General features: G+C 39.6%; 1 protein-coding gene across 2 annotated transcripts in view; it reads left to right on the forward strand.

Annotated features, from left to right (window-relative positions):
- ADAM23 (ADAM metallopeptidase domain 23) overlaps window positions 1-19,982 on the forward strand; it is a 179,040-nt gene that overhangs the window by 133,765 nt on the left and 25,293 nt on the right. For both annotated transcript variants that reach the window (XM_046019346.1, XM_046019347.1), the window contains exons 15-22: window positions 1,353-1,452; window positions 4,725-4,796; window positions 5,705-5,794; window positions 7,081-7,161; window positions 13,154-13,204; window positions 14,103-14,166; window positions 16,089-16,194; window positions 19,072-19,191. In XM_046019346.1, the coding sequence (XP_045875302.1) occupies window positions 1,353-1,452; window positions 4,725-4,796; window positions 5,705-5,794; window positions 7,081-7,161; window positions 13,154-13,204; window positions 14,103-14,166; window positions 16,089-16,194; window positions 19,072-19,191 (684 nt within the window). The remainder of the gene's footprint in view (window positions 1-1,352; window positions 1,453-4,724; window positions 4,797-5,704; window positions 5,795-7,080; window positions 7,162-13,153; window positions 13,205-14,102; window positions 14,167-16,088; window positions 16,195-19,071; window positions 19,192-19,982) is intronic.

Genomic DNA, 19,982 nt, shown 5'->3' on the forward strand with positions numbered 1-19,982 from the left:
CCAGTGGCCAGAGGCCCTGACCTACTTGTACAGAGTCCCTTCTTTACGTTCCCACCAGGAGTCGGGCTCATGGGGAAAAGAGGAGTGTGAAAATGAGGATTTGCAGAGATAGTCAACAGTTCTGCCTGCTGCTTTAGAACATATGTTTCTAGAAATGCAGTTTAAACCTGAAGCTGTTAACTTTCATGCTCCCCTTACTGTTCTGCCATAGTTTAGTAAAATTATGGCTTAAACAGCATTTTTGAGAACTACTATAGGAAGCTAATACCATTTATAATGTTGCTTCTATAAGGAGGCACTTTCTGTCTTCTAAACTCCTAATTTCTAAATGAATCTTCAGACTGACCACCCGGAGGATAGAAAAAAAAATTAAAGTTAATATATATATTTTCTTGAGTACACATTTCTACATAGTCCCTTTAAGAGATCACTGTCAACAATGTCAAAATTTTTTCTTACTTGCATATACTACCCTCATGCATCAGGATACAAAAAACTTTTTGATTGCATCCTAAAATCAGTGGCCTGTTACTCTCAAATGAAGTACTATGAAAAATATGCCCAAAGAATCAATGCATATGATTCAGTTTAGCCTTGCCCATGTGTATAATATCTCCCTATGTACTGACATAGGAATAGTAATTAGATTAATTAAATCACAAAAAGCCTCATATCATATTCCTAAATCATGAATGTGTTTGAAGTTGAGCCTGAAAAGCTATAACCTAATTCTAATTCAGAAGGAGCTTACCCTCATTCTGTTTTTACCAAGTGTGTATGTGCTAAAAACATATATACATACATATGTATATATATATTCATGTTTGTATATGTATGTTTGTGTATATATAGTATAATACTTTAGGATTTCCTTGTTTGCCTCATTGGTGTTGCTGCAGTCTGCATTATGTGATCTTTACTAGATTGTCAAAATTCCTTCCTCCAAAGTAAAATCTAATAAGTGCCTTTGCATCTTTTATTCAGGACAGAGGCAAAAAAAAAAAAGTGCTTGCTTTACTGAGAGAGAGCAAATAAAAATGACCACACTTTAAAATAGAGCCTAGGTGGCGAAGTTTTGTGATAAGCTTTCCAAAACTCTTCTAAGCCCAGGCATAGAAGGGCTTGGCTGCTGAGGAGGTTATAACCTGACTCCCAATCTGTGGTTTTCTTTGACTATCTATTTTTACAAATTCTACCACATATACTTATTTGGCAATTTGAACATAAATGGACCTGTGCGGAATCGTCTAGATCCAGAGTGAACATGTTGCTCTAATTCACGGGTTCTAATTTTCTTCTCTGATGACTGCTTTCGGTAAATTATTTACATAATTGATTCTTTATTTTCTCAGGGTGTCCCATTCCCGAAAGTTCTCAAAGTGCAGCATTTTGGAATATAGAGACTTTTTACAGAGAGGAGGTGGAGCCTGTCTTTTCAACAGGCCAACAAAGGTTAGTAATTCAGGAAGTGTAATTATTTAATTTTTTTTAACTTCTAAGAAATTTGTTTAATGTACGTAACATTTATGAAATCAATATAGCCTTAGAAATCATATGCACCTCAGATCTGCTCACAGTCATTAGTCACAAATCTCTTATGGGAAAAGACTGGAAAGCCATGTTTGCATTTTACTCAGTGGGAAATGTTGAAAAGTAGCACATGCCTTAATAAAACGAGATGCAAATATCTTTTTACGTATCTTTACATATCTTTTTACAGTGGAACACTGAAAAATGCTAGATACTTGTCTTGGAAAACAGGTCTTTTTGGGGAGGAGGGGATTTGTCTGATTAGTATTTAGTCATAAAAGCCATTATCATATGAAGTCTGGTCCTGTGTAAATGAGCGACAAAACCAGTTTTGCTGCTGTGAGTCTCTGATTTTTTCAGTGCTAGTTGTACCCCTCCCACTTCGTCCTCCAAACAAAGAAACAAACATACTTCAATCAGAATATCTTTGAAATTTACATGTTAGGATTTTCAACCTGCTGCTTAGAGGTTGTGGGTTAGATTAACATATATAGTTTTAACCTGTTTCTCTGACGAAAAGTCCATTTTCCATTGACATTCTCTCAAAGAATACAACTAGTTCCTTGGCTTTTTTTCTTTTCTTTTTGAGTGGTCTATTCTCCTATCTAGGCTATCCAGATATAAGATATAGATGTAGATATAGAAATAAGAAATACCCACAGAAGTTAGCCAAAAGATGGTCCAAAGTATTTATGGATCTCATAAATACATATGCGTATTTATTATAGAATCTCTTTATGTGGGAAGGCCCATGGGGTCAACTGTCATTTCATCAAAATTCATATGTGCATTGTCACAATCCTTATCCATTAAGTTCTTAATTCAAAAAGCTCTGAAAATTGGACGTCTTTTTTGTGAGTTTGCAGAAAACACATTAGGCAGTAAAACTTCTCTTGGACTGAGAACCTTTATTACCCCTCATAGCATAAATATTTGTAAGTATTACTGCAGACATATAAGTGTTTGTGATTATAGGGTATGCACCAGGCCCCTCAGGGCTATTACATAGAACATGCATCATACTTTTCTACAATCTAGCAAAGCCAGAAATTTCAAACTCACTGGGTACAAAGCTTTTGCATAAGGCACTGTGGACCTCTAGTAACATATTTGGAAATGAATCATTCAACAGGCAAAAAAGCAGGATTGCTGCTAATTAGCAGATGGTATAGAAATTCTAACATTGCAAATTTCATATTTCTTTTGAAAATACTACTTCGTAAGTCAAATATCGTCCCTTTGCTATACAAAATGTGTAATGCTTTATAAATTGAGAGTAGTGAAATCATGTTAACCTTAAGGAAAAATAATCACTGACTAATGTGGGTAAATGACAGAATAATTTACTCCTATCCTCATAATTAAGTGATACTTCTGTAGTCAGGGGATGTTAGTTGGATGCCTGACATCTGTATAAAATCTCAGTGAGTCTGCAGAAAAAGAAACAGGAATTATAAAGTGACCTTGCAACCCTTAAATCCAGCTGTCTGCCTTTCATGGCATTGACCCTCAGAACAGAAATCCAAAAACTTCCATGTGTTCAAAATGGGGGAAAGGAGTAGTAATGAATTGATGGGAGCTGCTGGCGTTAATGAGTTGAAGTGTACATGACTAATCTCACCTGCCTAGTGTCTCACCAGCCAATTAGAAGTATTGTGCCCGAGAGCACAACAGTGAGTCCCAAGGTTTCTAGTGTGTGTGTGGAAGGATCCATCATTAGATTTCTGAAACTGCCTGTCAGTAGAAAAAAAACTGTTCAGGTAACTTGAAAACTAAATAACGATACATCTTCAATTTTAAAAGTTAGTAAATATGGATTTTTTTTTAAAGCTATGTGGTAGAATGATTTTTTAAAAGCCCCGGTGTATTCCAGTAGAATAATTTGTATGTATGTATCAAAGAACTGACTTTTTTTTCTGAGTGCTTTTAGTCAATGAAGGTGCCCATGCGTGGTGCACATGTTATTTTCCACATTATCTGCATGCCTCTTTTCTGTGCTGTGGGATCCTTCCCACCTGTGATGTTTTCCATCCGGTTTGTGATCAGGGCCTGCTGCTGGTTGGAAGAAGGCTCCTAAAAGCGAGATCTAACAGCTGGTTCCACGCGAGGCCTGAAGGAAGTGCTAGCCATGTTCCTGCCTGAGCTTCCCATTTCCATTTTCTCCTGCCGGCTGATAAAATACCACAGAGATTAGGACTGGTGATTGCACTCATTGGACTTTCCTATGGAGGAGTCTCACCCAAGTACCCTGGAAAGCTTTCTTGCTTTGAATAAGAGTTTTTCCTTCCTGGAAGTGGAAGGAGAATCGGGTCTTTCTTAGATGGCCTCGGTGGAAGGCAATCCTTCCTTGGGGTTCCTAGAGGAGGAGTCTCTCTTGCCCTCTCACATTCCTGTCTTTGAGCATTTGGGTTGGAATGTGCTGTTCCAGTCTTCACGCAAGTGTAATGGGCATGCAGAGGGAGCTCTTGCCCCAGCTGAGGGAAAAAAGGAATGTTTCTCATAAACGCTCAGCTCCTCCACGATTGGCTGCAGGATGGGTTGTCTGGCCGGGAAGTTCGTAGCACTAGTGGAGTGCATTTTTCCAGAAATTCGACTCCTCCAGTGTTCCAGGAATGACTGAGAGATTCCTATACCTCCGTGAATATGTCTGTGCATTTATTTAATGTACTTTAGACAGGACAGATTTCTTTTCAATGAGAATGATGGGCATGGATTTCCAGCGGCCCCTTTTCTACACTTATTTGCATTTCCTTGATTGTATTCATTACATGTGGCTGTGACTGAAACATTTTATCTGTTTGACAATTTTTGTGTTTTCTCAGCTGCCTGGAGATAAGTCAGTAAATTAGGTATCTGTGAGCCTTAGCATCGCATCTGAGCTCCATTAGCACATGTAATAAATGATCTATTCCTTTTGATAGCTCATTTCCATTAATAAGTAATTCTAATGGTAGAGGTCATCTCTGGAGCCCACCTCCAGAGAATCCTCCAAGAAATACTACCCATATGGTTATTCGAAGTGTTATTAATAAGTGAACAGTGTTACCACACAGACATCGTTTGTAAGATGCCGTTAACAACAGATCACAGAAAAATTGCACGTGATTACAGGACCATGTATGTAGCCCTCTTTGCGTGTTGATTTTCTGTGATAAATTAAAATGTTTTTCCTTTCTCTTCCTAATCTCTTTTAGCTATTTGAGCCCACAGAATGTGGAAATGGGTATGTGGAGGCTGGAGAGGAATGTGACTGCGGTTTACACGTGGTAGGTATAAGAGATCTATCCTGCCTTTAACGCAGCTCCTCCCCAGAGCAAGCAAGAATAGCAAGAAGTCTACAGGGTCCTTCTCTGTGGTGTTACTGTCTTTCTTATCTCTCATCTCTCTCATCAGTGCTTAATCCCAGCTCAGACATGTTAGAATTCATCATGTCCTTATGACCTAGTTTGAAAAAACACCTAATGGGTTCTTCTAATCAAATCTCCTACCTCTTAAAAATTCACGGTTCATATTCATCCCATTCAAATATTATCAAATCACAAAATAGTCTTTCTGTGGTATGTATTATTTTTGTCTTTATGAAACTAGATAGAGTTTGGGAGCCCCTGCCTGGCTCAATCAGTAGAGCACATGACTCATGATTTTGGCATTATGAGTCCGAGCCCCATGTTGGGTGTAGAAATTACTTAAAAATAAAATATTTTTAAAAAGAGTCTTGGGGCGCCTGGGTGGCTCAGTGGGTTAAAGCCTCTGCCTTCGGCTCAGGTCATGATCCCAGGGTCCTGGGATCGAGCCCCACATCGGACTTTCTGCTCCGCAGGGAGCCTGCTTCCTCCTCTCTCTCTGCCTGCCTCTCTGCCTAGTTGTGATTTCTCTCTGTCAAATAAAAAAAAAAAAGAGTCTTAAGAATGTATTGGAACTAACTGAAGGTGAGATGCCTGCTAAGAAACAAGCTTACTTTTTGGTAGAGAAGCCCTTTCACAGGAGATCATACTTGGCTGAAAAATATGGCAGGAAGGAATATTATCATTGTTTAAAGTGATGACTTCCTGAAATATTTGCTTGTTATTGTTTCAGTCTCCTCATGTGGATTATACGTCCGTCCTATGTGGAGAGTGGGGTGAAAGACCAGCCTGTAAGCTTTCTCACTTACTCACGTGAATGTTCCCTCTAGGAATGCTATGGATTTTGCTGTAAGAAGTGCTCTCTCTCCAACGGGGCCCACTGCAGCGACGGGCCGTGCTGTAACAATACCTCATGTCTCGTGAGTCCCCCGACACTTCCCTCTTGTAGGCTATATCTCTCACATGTACACAGAGCATTTGTAGAGCTTGCCAAACATTTGTTGATTGGCCTGTGCTTTCGCAATTTTTGTAAATCAGTAAAGCTACCTAAATTCTGTGGGTCAAACCCTTTACCTTTACCAGGATGCGCTATCGACTATCCTATCCTTCAGCGCCCCCTTAAGAAAATATACCTAAACTCCTTCCAGAATAAACTGAGAGTTGTCCTGCTAAGGTAGATAAAAACCACATTAAATGATTGAATAAATGGTTGGATAGAAGAGGCACAGTTCCTGCAGTCTTTTTAATAATGTGACCTACTTATAACATTTTTCTTTAAATTTACTGCTACGTATATGTACATTTATTTTGGGCCTAATTTACTATGGACCATGAACCTCAAACCTAGTGCTCATATTTTTTTAATGCTTGATTTTTAAAATCCCCTATAAAGGCAAGAAGGCTCCATAAAGAAGTAATCTACGTGTGTATATTTATATGTGTATATATACAGCTTATGTGTGTATGGACTTAGTTCGCTTTCATCTGTAGAACCTCCAGTCAATTCTTGAGAAGTCATTTTTTTAAATCTTCCTTTTTCTCATTTACAAAACCTCTAGTATTTCTTATAACCATAAAGTTACATTATTTTATTATTTTATTCGGTACCAAGAGGTATTAGGCGTTATGGTATTTTAAGAAATGCTAGATTAGTTGCCTTATGCTTCCCCCACCAAGATTATAAATTGCTTGACATCAATGATCTCTTTCCTTCACTTTCACCCATTCCCTCAGTGTGACTGGTGTCACTGAAAGAAGTTCATATGAATTCTCTGAAAATTGATTGTATATATTTAACTAACGTACAATTAAGATCCAAGCTAATAGGTACAATTAGTGAAGGTTGGGTGTGTCTGTCAATCTTCAGAGAGATCTTAAATGTTTATATTTTAGTGATTTGTTCTTTTGTTTTAAACCATACTGCTCTATCTTCTTTACAGAATTGCTGGTAACCTTGTTTTCCAAAAGTAATATTCTGAGACCATGGGTTTTAAAATCTGAACATTTAATGCCTTGGTTAATGACTCATATTTACTACAGGGAATGGTATCTGGGCCTTGACTCTATTCTGCAACCATCTTGCTAATTCATAAAAAGAGTGTGGTAATGGCTTTGGGATGGTATCTGAATTATTGGTAATATAACAATGCCAGGTATTTGAAATACTAATTAACACTAGCTCCTAATATTGAATTTTGATGTGCAGTTTCAGCCACGAGGGTATGAATGTCGGGATGCTGTCAACGGGTGTGATATTACTGAATATTGTACTGGAGACTCTGGCCAGGTATGACAAACTTGATTTTAAATAATACATTTTACTTGCAAATATTGGACACATTGGAAAGCTTTCGATTGGGCTACATGTGTGAATATGATTATTTGGTTTCTTTGTTTTTTGTTTTGTTTTACTTTATTTTCTAGTAACTTCTAGATCTCCGATATGCCTTTTTTTTTTTTTTAGGAATATTTATTGTGTTTCCTTTACCTAGAGCTCTTTTTTCTTCCAAATTTCCCCTTCATAATTAGTTTCCTTTATATGGTTTCTACCCAATCAATTGATTTTTCTTTCTGTCCCCACATCTAAAATAGCATATTCACACTGATGAAGAATTAATGTACTGTTTTCAAACATTTTTAAAGCCACCAAACCCTTTCTTTTAAGAAAAAAATTGGTTGGATGCCCACTGTAGAAAGCAGAGAACAAGGTATACTGCTCTGATGGAAGAAGGGACCGGGGACACGTGTCCACCTCTCTTGGTTCTGTCACCAACTGTCCCCCACTGGCAAGGTCCTAGCATCCTGCCCCCTATTACTCTAACATAATTAATGTTGTCTACTAGCAGTCCTTCTTTATAGAATGTTTATGTTTTAGAAATTTAAATCACATTATTTTTGAGTCTTCATTTTTCATTCAAATGGACGTTTGCTGAGCACCTGCTGTGTGCCAGGCAAGCACTGCGGTAAATGTTGGAATACGGAAGGGAACGAGATAGGCAAGTCCTTACACTTGCAGAGCTTACGGTCTGCTGGGTGGAGAAGTAAGTTAACAAAAACATCTGGTGGTGCTAAGTGTAATGTAAGGTGGTGTGGGAGGTGGGGTGCGGGGCTTTAGGAGGGGTGCGCAGGTGCATTTTCCTGGAGGAGCTGGTATTTAAATAGAAAGGCACAGAAGGAGGACCTAGTCCGAAAACAGCAAGTAAGGAAGCTGGGCGTCTTCAAGAAATGGAACGAGAGCAGGAATTGCTGAAGAGTAGTGGGGAAAAAGCAAGAGGTAGTTAGGAATCAGGGCAGTTAGGGAATAGGTAAGGATTTTGAATTTCATTCTACTTTTATTTTTTATGACTTCAAAAACATGTTCCTGCACTATTCCACGGTTTTTATAAATACGCTTTTTACAATTGCATGAGAGTCTGTTATGTGGATTCCTTAGTTGACTTGGGACTTGTTATTCATTGGGGGATATTTAGGTTGTTGGCGGTTTTTCATTATTATAATTAATATGGCAGTGAACATCTTTACGCATCTTTAAGAGTATTTCTTGTTCAGGGTTTGCTCCTTAGGGTAAATGGCCCAGAAATGGAGTTGTCTTTTGCCAGGTATTATGGTTTCCAAGGGGCTCCCCATAAATAGAATATGGTTGGAGGTCAAAATACCATCTTTCGTTTTGAATACGGCCAAGTTGAAAGCTGTAACTTGGTGTGAGAGCTAAGTGAGTCTCTTTATAGATCCTAGATTCAGGCTGTAGGAACAGCTTATTGACAAAAGTAGGTCTCGAATGACTTCTCCTTGCAGGGATGGGCCCTTGTCTTATATGTCTCGGAGGAGCAGCGAGGATAGTATGATTTATGTGGATAGGCAAGAGAAGAATGGCGGAAGTGAGCCAAAGGGCCAGTAATTCTTCCCAGGTTTGTCAGTCATTCAGTCACTCTACCTGGCTCAGGGGGAAGGGAGTGCCGAGTAGCTGGAGGTAGGCTGAGTTCCCTTCACTGGGAAGGAACAAGAGGAGGGGGAGACAAAGGTTTCTGAACGTTCTTGATGTATGTTTTCTGAGATTCAATTCAAAGGGACACTTTTAAGGATGTGATACAGTGAAATATGTTCACACTATTCTGTATTGATTTTTATGCATATCTGTTTCTTCTATTTAGATATGTAAATAGGGTTTCTTTGCGTTTTCCTAGAATATAGTAAAAGTGTTAGAATTGTGGGTTCTGTGTTTTGTGCCAAGTTTTATGTTTTGTGACAATCCTGGTGTGCTGTTTCACTGCGTTATATTTTTAGTTTTGTAGAATACTACTATTCTTATACCCATCATATATGGTTTTGGTTCTGTGTGTTCAGCTATTTTCAAAGTACAGTTTTTTCATTTCAGTCTTTAATTCCTGAATTGCCATAGAACTTACTGGAAGTGAGGTTTTTTATAATGAGGAATCTTTGTTCAACTTAATAGTCTACTGTCTAATTTTTTTTTAAAGATTTTATTTATTTATTTGACAGATAGAGATCACAAGTAGGGAGAGAGGCAGGCAGAGAGAGAGAGGAGGAAGCAGGCTCTCTGCCAAGCAGAGAGCCCGATGCGGGGCTCGATCCCAGGACTCTGGGATCATGACCTGAGCGAAAGGCAGAGGCTTTAACCCACTGAGCCACCCAGGCGCCCCCTGTCTAAATTTTTAAAACATTTTTTTAAAGATCTTATTTATTAGAGAGAGAGAGAGTGTGTGGGAATGAGAGCAAGAGTGAGCAGGCACAGAGAGGGAAAGGGACAAGCAGACTCCGCACTGAGCGTGAGCTCGAAGTGGGGCTCGATCTCAGGGCCCTGAGGTCATGACCTGAGCCGAAATCGAGAGTTGGACGCTTAACCGACTGAACCACCCAGGCACCCCAAACGTTTCTTTTGCTTCATGTATGTAAGGTGAAAATTGAGCTGTTAAATTGATTTCTCGGTGGCATATTAGAATAACATGTTCTTTTAGCAGTAATTTCCTTATATGACCAGAATGTGCCTGAAATAGATAATTGGAGTAGAGGGAGTTAAGATCCCCCAGAATTCTGCTTTGTAATAGACAGTGAGCCTTGAATTTAATTGATAATAATTATGATTAGGAAGAAGGGGATCTCAGAGACTATCTGCATCTTTGAGAATTGGCATCATTGTCAACACCATGGCTTTTTGCCTTGTATCTCACGTCTTTGCTTAATTTTGATATTACCCTTTACTGAGGCCTCTGAGTTACTTTTTAAATTCACAGTTTATCACAGAATAAACAGTACTTGTGCAACTGAGAGAAATCCTTGGCAAATGATACTGGATGATATAATAAAGGTATTTTTGAAAGATGTGGGAAATGTGTCTTTGTTAGCACTATATGGGTGACATAACACAATTAAAAATAAGCACATTTAAATGCTACTGCACTGTTGAAGCCTGCCTCCCGTGAACTTTCCTGCACAGCCTGAAACCGGGGGCTGGAATGGCATTTAGAGACTGAATCAAGAGCTCTACTCACAAGCAGAATAAAGCACACAAATTTATGGTTCTTCTGTTTTAAATGTCCCCAGAGAATGTGAGACATTCTATAATTTCCCATGTTAAATATTTCAGTGATAAGCAACTTCCTTTTATTAGCCTAACCTAAAAATAAATTGATTAGAAATCTTGCATGTAGGGACGCCTGGGTGGCTCAGTTGGTTAAGCAACTGCCTTCGGCTCAGGTCATGATCCCAGCGTCCTGGGATCGAGTCCCATATCGGGCTCTTTGCTCGGCGGGGAGCCTGCTTCTCCCTTTGCCTCTGCCTGCCTCTCTGCCTACTTGTGATCTCTGTCTGTCAAATAAATAAATAAAATCTCTTTTTTTTTTAAGATTTTATTTATTTATTTGTCAGAGAGAGAGAGAGCGAGCGAGAGTGAGCACAGGCAGACAGAGTGGCTCTCTGCTGAGCAGAGAGCCCGATGCAGGACTCGATTCCAGGACCCCAAGATCATGACCTGAGACGAAGGCAGCGGCTTAACCCACTGAGCCACCCAGGCGCCCCAATAAAATTAATAAAGAGTTCTACAAATGATTTTTTTTAATTGAAACATCACAAAAGCCAACTGTGATAAATTAATTTTAGAACCTGCTATACCTGTTCCAATAGCAACATTTCTTTTGGATTTTTGTTTAGTGTGATTGTATTGGTCTTGGAGTAAGTGAATAATTAGTTGATTAGTGAATAGTTGATTAATAAGATACTGATTGCATTTGGAGTGGATTTGGTTAGATGAAGGAGGCCACAAGGATGTTTGTTTCTGTGCTGTTGGTCCAGCAGGCCACGTTTTGGTGTTGATAATTATGTCTTTGAATAGTCACCGTCAGATCGATTGAAAAGCTGTAGTCAATGAAAGCTTATGTGAAAGTCTTTAGAAAGATGTAGAACCAAAGCATTTTATCTCAAAGTGCTTCTTAGCAATTACAAATTCTAAATTAGTTCTATTACCTTTCTGTAGTGAGCCTGATAAACAGTTTGATATGTGCAGAACAGAGTTTAACTTTTTTAAAGGAGATTTTATTTGGAGAAGTAGACTCCCCACTGTGCAGGGAGCCTGGTGCAGGGCTTGATCCCAGGACCTCGAGATCATAACCTGAGCCATAACAAAAGCCAATTAACCAACTAAGCCACCCAGGTACCCCAGAACAGAGGAACTTAATTGTGTCTGTATGGGTCATTCATTTATTTACCCAGTTAGCCAACAGTAAATGAGCACCTACTCAATAGCCATTGAGCCCAGTTTTGTTCTAGATGCGATGGGGGCAGCAGGGAACAGCGCATACCATCCCTGCGTGTGTGGAACTCACGTTGGGATGGGGACCATAGACAAACAAGTAACATATATGAGTAAGAGGTGATAAGTCCTATGGAGAAGAAAACCACCAGGAAATGGGGGACAGAGAAGGCCAACGTGGGAGGAGTTCCAGTTTTTGAGAGCAAGCCATGCAGAAACCTGGGGGAAGATTGAAGGAGGAGCAGGGCAAAGCCATAGGGTGGAAGGATGCATGGCACGTTCGCAGAGAGTCAGCTCAGTCATGGCAGAGCATGGATGGGGTCAGAGAGAGGATGGATTTGGGATGGAAATATGCCTATCATGTTGAACTCTCACGTCCGTTGAGTACATTGGAAAGCCATCAAGCAGAGGAGCGGTGTGATGTGATTTATGTTTTAGAAGGATGCTCCAGTCGCTGAAACAGATGAGGGCAGAAGCAGGGTAATCAGTTGAAGGCTGATGCATGATTCAGGTGAGGAATGATGGCGGATTGGACTGGGGGTTGGCAGTGAAGACGGAGAAAAGTTGTCAGACTGTGATTCTGCTTGGAAGGTAGACTTCACAGGATTTAGTTGACCAACTACTAGAAGGATGTGAGAGAAGGAGAGACACAGAGGATGGCTTCATGGTTTGGGGTCTGACCAATAGGAAAAGCAGAACTGTCCTTTACTGAGAAGGCAAAGACTCTGGGAGAGACCTTGGTGCATATTACTGTGTTTCTTCCTCACTTGCTTTCCCTGTATATTGCTTTTTCTTTGCATATTTGCTTTGAACACTGCTCTACAGAGCCTTTGACTTGAACCATCTCCAGTTCTCTCAAATGTGGCAAATTAAGTGCATAGGGACTAAAAATTTTAATTCATTCCAGGGTAACGTTTGGGAAAATGAAGTGTACTTTTAAACAAAGACTTGATAAATGGGCCTGGAAAAAGAAATAACCATCCCATCACAATTGTTGTAGTAGCATATCAGAGAGGTCAGAGATCTAACAGAGATGAGCACTCACATTGAGTTGAAAGAGTGTTTCTTCTTCTTCAGGAATGTGGCCTAGAAGTGAGCGTCAGGGGTGTCAAAGCAGATTTGACATTTCCCAGGTCCGAGAAAGGTCCTGTGAGTTAGAACCCAAATGTGTCTACTCCTACATAACAAGCTGATTCATGCCCTTCGTTGTCCATTTTAATTCCTTCTGCTTTTGACTCTGTAGCCAAGTGAATGCAAGTTCTTATTCTAGTCTACCTCAGAGAAATAAAAAATATTTACTGTCTGGGTGAATTTATTATTTTTACCAATAATAGAAGAAATTGTTTGGATAATCTATTTATTGGATAATCTATTTAAGGGGTTACTTATGTTTTTCTAAACTTTCCCAATTATATATTCACCATGCTTGCTTTTTTTTGCATTTTTATAAATCATACACATAATGTGAAAGTACTTATGTTGAACATTAACAAAAAACATTGTATTTTTTCAGTGCCCACCAAACCTTCATAAGCAAGATGGATATGCATGCAATCAAAATCAGGTATGCTGAGCTATAAGTTTTTTCTTTTTCTTTTTTTAAGATTTTATTTATTTATTTGAGAGAGAGGGAGAGAGCATAGCAGGGAAGAGGGAGAAGCAGGCTCCCCCATGAGCAGGGAGACTGATGTGGAACTGGATCCCGGGACTCCAGGATCATGACCTGAGCCAAAGGCAGTCGCTTAACCAACTGAGCCACCCAGGCACCCCAGACTATAAGTTTTTGATGCAATTTTAAAAGGACTAGTTTGTGAGGGTATTTTTTCTTTCTGATGAATAGATCTTCGAAGGGAAACGACATCTCAAAGAACCATACGTTATTGCAACAGACTTCCAATTCGAGGTGGCTTCATGACATATCAAATATGAAATATAGTATGATATGAAATTCTGGTGACAAATTGTCCAGACTGAAGGCAAGGGAAAAAATATAATGACTAAAGAATTAAGAATCTAATTTATTGAGTTGTGACCATCTTTCAGTAATGTCGGCCTATTGTGGGAAAATATGACTGTTATAATGTGTTATCATCTGTGATCTTGTGGGTTTTGTCTTTTCTGAAGCCATGTTCTGATATAACATTCATACCCAGCTAAAAATCATTTTGGAATCGGCCAAGGAAGTGTACCAACGTTTGTTTTCCGTAAAATTTAAAATTTCAGATGATTAATGTTGACTTAAAGAGCTGTACTATGAGATCTGTTCTGAGTTCTAGAATTTAACTGTCTACTCTGCTTCCCTTAAGATGTTTGTGATTTTTATATTCACTGTGAAAATATTGGGGTATGGAGTGAAAAGCAAATCAACTTATCTAAAAACAACAAAAGGAGACCTTGCAGTCCAAATCTGGGGGCAAGGAAACGGGCTGTGTGGGCCTCCTAATGTGTGTCCCTGTCCCCAGGGCCGCTGTTACAATGGGGAATGCAAGACCCGGGACAACCAATGTCAGCATGTCTGGGGGACAAGTAAGTTGTGTTTTCCTGCTTGGTGATTACACGTGGGTTTCTCTGATGTTATCCTGCTCTGCCAGTCTTGCTGAAGACATAGACAGCTTGGAGAGGTGTTTTTATTTTATTTTATTTTTTTAAGATCTATTTATTTTATAGAGAGCGAAGGTGAGGGCAGAGAGAGAGAGAGAGGGAAAGAGGGTCTCAAGCTGATTCCCTGCTAAGTGCAGATCCCGACACAGGGCTCAATTCCACAAGCCCAAACCATGACCTGAGCTGAAATCACCAGTTGGATGCCTCACTGACTATGCCACCAGGTGCCCCTGAAGTGATGATTTTTTTTTTAAATCTAGGAAAGGGTGAAATAAAGAGAACCGTGAATCTCAGTCACAGAACCACAGAAAACATCTGTTGCAGCTGGGGACTGGTCATCCAAAAAAAGCCGTGTCACACAGTGACGGGGCTGTCAGAGAGGGGATGTTACGTGTACATGCAACGATTGGGGTCAGTGTGGCGGTCACATTCATTATCCAACTACTTGTATGATTCACGCTGTACCTTGGATTTAACCATTACCCCTGAGATTAGCCTCTGTTCCTTTACGCCGGGGAAGTACCCGACTTATTTTTTAAATTCTGTGGTTGTATCGTCTCACTTTGAACGGAAGAAATGCAGGTCCTTCCTGAGCCGCAGACCCAGAGATTTGCATACATGGTCCATGCTCTCAGTACATTCCCTGAATGTTAATGCACATTCTCTCTCTCTCTCTTTTTTTTTTTAAGATTTACAAAAAAAATTTATTTGAGAGAGAGAGAAAGAGCATGAATGGGGGTAGGGTGAGGGGAAAGAGCGGGAGAAGCAGGCACCCCACTGAGCAGGGAGCCTTGACTACATGGGGCTCGATCCCAGAATCATGACCTGAGCTGAAGGCAGATGCTTAACTGACTGAACCACCCAGGCATCCCAGTGCACTTACTCTCTTCCTGACATTTATAGTGCCTGTCCTGTGAACTTTGGTTCATGGGGACCAGACGACAGAGAGGAATGGGTCTGTCTTATTGGCTGAGACTAGGTCACCCTCAAAAGAAAATAAAGCACACAAAAGGAGAACAGAACCCCTGCAGGAATGATTTCCATGTTTGGCAAATATCATTTAACTGAGAGATGTACTTTCAGTGCTTCAGTTTTGACAGAGGAAAGATAATAGAGGCGTATTTGTCTTTTAAAATGTTTAAATACGGGGTGCCTGGGTGGCTCAGTGGGTTAAGCCTCTGCCTTCGGCTCAGGTCATGATCTAAGGGTCCTGGGATCGAGCCCCGTGTCGGGCTCTCTGCTTGGCAGGGAGCCTGCTTCCTCCCCTCTCTGGCTGCTGCTTTGCCTACTTGTAATCTCTCTCTCTCTCTCTCTCTCTCTCTCTGTAAAAAAAAAAGAAAAAAAAATTAAAATGTTTAAATACCAAAACCCAAGTGTTGACATAAAATCTTAATTGCCTAAGACTTTATAATATCTTTTAATACTTATATAAAACAGGCCTAAGAATCTTCGTTTTCTACCTGCCACCTCGCTAATTCCTGCTGATGACCATTCCTCCTTCCCTCCCTCAAACCCACCAACAAGAATTGGGAATCAGTTTGTTTCTCGAGTTAAAAACAGCAGCGTGTTGGAGCTGTCTTGGAGTAGCTTGCAAGAGCCAAGTGTTAAATTCTGAGGAATTTCAGAAACCTGTTACCATCTCATTGATAGCTTAAAATTAGCCATATGTTACACCATGGAAATTGACACGATGGTATTTACACCATGGAAATTGGTAAATGCTATATGTCCAGATTTTTTTTTTTTCTTTTTCTGGAGAATCAGTTGTTAAACATTTACATGCACGCTGCTGGTTGTGCGTAACAAAGTCCACTAAAACACATGGTCTTCGTGTGTTCTTCTCCAAGAGGCTTCCGGGTCTGACAAGTTCTGTTATGAGAAGCTGAACACAGAAGGCACGGAGAAGGGGAACTGTGGGAGGGACGGAGACCGCTGGATCCAGTGCAGCAAACAGTGAGTGGTCAGCTTTGGGGGCATGATGAGTGATTTGGAAGCCCTGACTCAAATGTGACTTGAGCACAAAGTAAATGTTTCTGATTTTTTTTTAAAGATTTTATTTATTCACTTGACAGAGAGAGAGAGAGAGAGAAAGCATGAGTAGGGGGAGAGTCAGAGGGAGAAGCAGACTCTCCAATGAGCAAGGAGCCTGAAGTGGGACTTGTTCCCAGGTATATATTTCAAAAAATACATTAGTATATATATATAGTATTAGTATTTAGAAGCAAATGGCCGTGGTCCAAGCTGTTAACCATAGCATAGACTCAACAACATTTCCGTAAACTTCAGAACATTTCTCATATGTCATATTTTACTTAAGATGCTTGTTTTGAAAAGACACTTTGCTAAGGTATTACGCAATGCTGTCAGGTCTTAATTTTCTACTTTCACTGGAACATATGGCCTATGAATGTCCTAGTATGCACAGAACTCTACAAGCAAAATATGTAGACTCTGTATCTATTTGGGGGACAATCCAAAGTAATACATATTTTTGATCGTTCTATGAGCGCAACACCATTTGATTTCATTAAACATCTAATGCCCATATCATATTTTTTCCCTTCTAAAAATCATCTAGTTAGTGCATTCCAGAGGAATCTTTTTTTTTTTTTTTTCAGGAAATGAGATATTCAGGAAATGAGAAAATGAGATATTTTCAAAGTACATTGGTAATATTTTCCCCAGATTAATTGAGGAACATTAAAATTGTGATTTAGTAGTTTATTAAGGTTACCTCAATGACATGGAGCTATGGGACCATCAAGTTATGGGCCAAATTTCCTTCATTATCCTTTCCTAACAGTGAGGATTCTTCTAATTCTGAGGCCGAGGAAGGATTTAAAGAAGGCTTATTTTTCTAGTTAATGATCTGTCTGTTGTGCTTCAGGAAACTTTGCTATTCCAGGCAGTCCTTGATGGTGGACGAGGTCTGACGAGGCAATAAATCTTTGACCATAGTTTCTTTAGAATTAAACAAAAATAACAGGACAGAACTTCCCACCTCATGTCTCACAAGTGAGGCACAGATGTTCCAAAATATTGCTCCTCTTTCTGAGGTGCCAGAGACTAGGAGGAAGTGGGGCCTAAAGTCGTAAAAATCCATGTGGTTGAACACCTGGATTTCATTAGCTTCTTTCATTAGCTTAATGTCCTAAACAAACCTGATCATTTCTCTGTATCTTTGTCCCTTCAAAAAGTTTGGGAGGCACTAGATTGGATCATTGTTAAAGTTAGCTTTTGACCAGCTATTAACAGAATATCCAACCACCACTGAGTTGAAGAAAATTAATGCGTGTTTTCTGAAATGTTCAAAAGTTGGGATATAGAACATAGAAGGAGAAAAGTGAGTAATACACAAATGGACAGTTTGCCAAATAATTATTACATGAGCTCCCATGTCATCCCTACCTGGATCAAGAAATAGAACTCACAGCATCGCAGAAAATGTATCCTTCCCCACAAGGTGCCCTTACCTTGCTCCTGGAGGTTCTACTCATCCTGACTTTTATGACAATTATTTTCTTGCCTTTTAGAGTTTGGCTGCCTCGGTTTTCCTCCCTAAATGATATATTTTGCCTAAAAGTTTGGTATAACATTTGGGAATCCTACTTCATGTATTATTTTGTATTTTGCCTCTTAAGTTCAGCATTTTAAGCGTCTTGCATGGTGTGTGTCACGATTCATGTTTATTGTTCATGGTTGTATTATCATTTGTCTCACATACCCTGATGTAGTCCCCACTCTGCAAAAATGGGCATTTAGGTTGTGTCCATGTGTTAGCGTTAGGAACCACGCAGCCACGGGTATTTTTGTACATGTAACTTCGTGCACATTTGTAGACATTCTTCTAATGCCTACATCCAGAAGAAAATTTGCTAGGTCGAAGGGTATGTGTATTTTCCGTGTCACCGTATGATGTCGCAGTTTTCTAAAATGGGCTTGACAGCAAACCTGACCTTCAATAATATGTACATGAGGATGTTGTGGAGTCACATACCGAAGCAGCACTCGGTATCATCAGACTTTCTGGTTTCCTCCATCCTGGTGGGTATAAACTGCTACATTCTTGTGGTTTTATTGCATTTCTCTGATTACCAATAGAATTTAGTACATTTTCATGCATTTATTGGATATGGGTCTCACTCTCTCTCTCTTTTTTTTTTTTTTTTTTTGATGTGTCATTTCAATTTCTTGCCCTTTTCTAAGAGGGAGTTCATTGTTTACTTAGCAGAGAGGCTGGACGTAGCTGCTCTCAGGTGGGCTGAGTCACTTAACGATGTCACTAAAGATCCAGATGATTTCTCCCCTCTGCTCTGGAATGCTTAGCATGCTGAGTGTGCATTCTTGTGCTGTGAGCTCACTATAGCAAGGTGGATGCCAAGGCCGCACATTCAAAAGCAGGCAGTATGGGAGTCAGAACAAAAGGTCTTTCTCCCCGTCGTGTTCTAACCTCTTGTCCAGAAGCAACATTCTCCCCAGCAACTTCCTAGCTGGCTTTTCCTCACATCTCAGCATCCAGGGGCCACTTTTAGCTCTATTAGGGCAGGGAGATGGCACGAACAGTAGTAGCCAGGGGTGCCATGACTAGCTTCAACCAGTCATGATCTGTCCTTTTGGGCTGTGTATGTTGCTACCCAGACAAAACTGTGATCCTGTTAGCAAGGAAGGATGGGGGTCATAGCCAACCAACGAAATCTGAACACACATTTTTATATAGAAGGAGAGAAAATATTTTCCATTTTTGAATATATGCAGACTGAATAGTTTTGATGATTTTGAGCTTGATTCTTCCTGTCCTGTTCTGTTTCTGTTTTTATTTAACATGCTCAGTGATGTGTTCTGTGGGTTTTTACTCTGTACCAATCTTACTCGAGCTCCGCGTATTGGTCAGCTTCAGGGTGAGATCATCCCAACTTCCTTCTACCATCAAGGCCGAGTGATTGACTGCAGGTAATATATTAAATATTTGAAAACCTAGTGAATCACAAGAATTACAAATTCAGAAAAATCAGGTGAAATTTTTCTATTTCACACAAGAGGAATGTTGACTTTGATTTTATGATCACCTTTCATGTTTGGAGTTATTTAAAAAAAAGAAAACAAAGTTGTATATTGATTTGCAAATTGCATTTGCCCAAAAATCAGACCACTTTTAGTAGTGGGGCACTCAGTAATTATGATCATCAAGTAGACTTACAGTACCCATTTTGACCCATGATTAAAGCTTTGAGCATTGGAATAGGTCACTGTATGAACACTCTGTGTATTTTATTTTTTATGACCAAAAAAAGGCAGTTAAAGCTATACTTCATGTAACATATTTCTGGTTTAGGAGATGGCTTAATAAGTAGTCAGTCACATACAGAACGTATTTATTAAAATATTATTTATACTGTAGGCAAACATTTGATATCCAAATACCTGTGAGAACAGGGCACAGGGTGTATGAAGCTTCTTTTTTAAACCAGGAAGTCATATGATATTCCAAGTAAGTATAGTTCCCTTCAAAGTAGTCATAATTCTAAAATGCTATGCTTTCATTCAGATGGTATTGTTGTTGCCCAAAACACTATTGGGATTCCCCTACAGAACTGCCTTTAGCATCTGCAAACTTTCATCTGTAGTATCCTTAGAGTAGCAAACCTTCACCTTATGTGAGTGAATGTAAAATTTGGAAACATGCAAAAATTTTTCTGAACAAAATTTAGGAAATTGATTAGGTAAACAAAACAAAATTCTCT

The sequence above is a fragment of the Meles meles genome, chromosome 9 (genome assembly GCF_922984935.1).
Source record: "Meles meles chromosome 9, mMelMel3.1 paternal haplotype, whole genome shotgun sequence".
NCBI lineage: Eukaryota > Metazoa > Chordata > Mammalia > Carnivora > Mustelidae > Meles > Meles meles.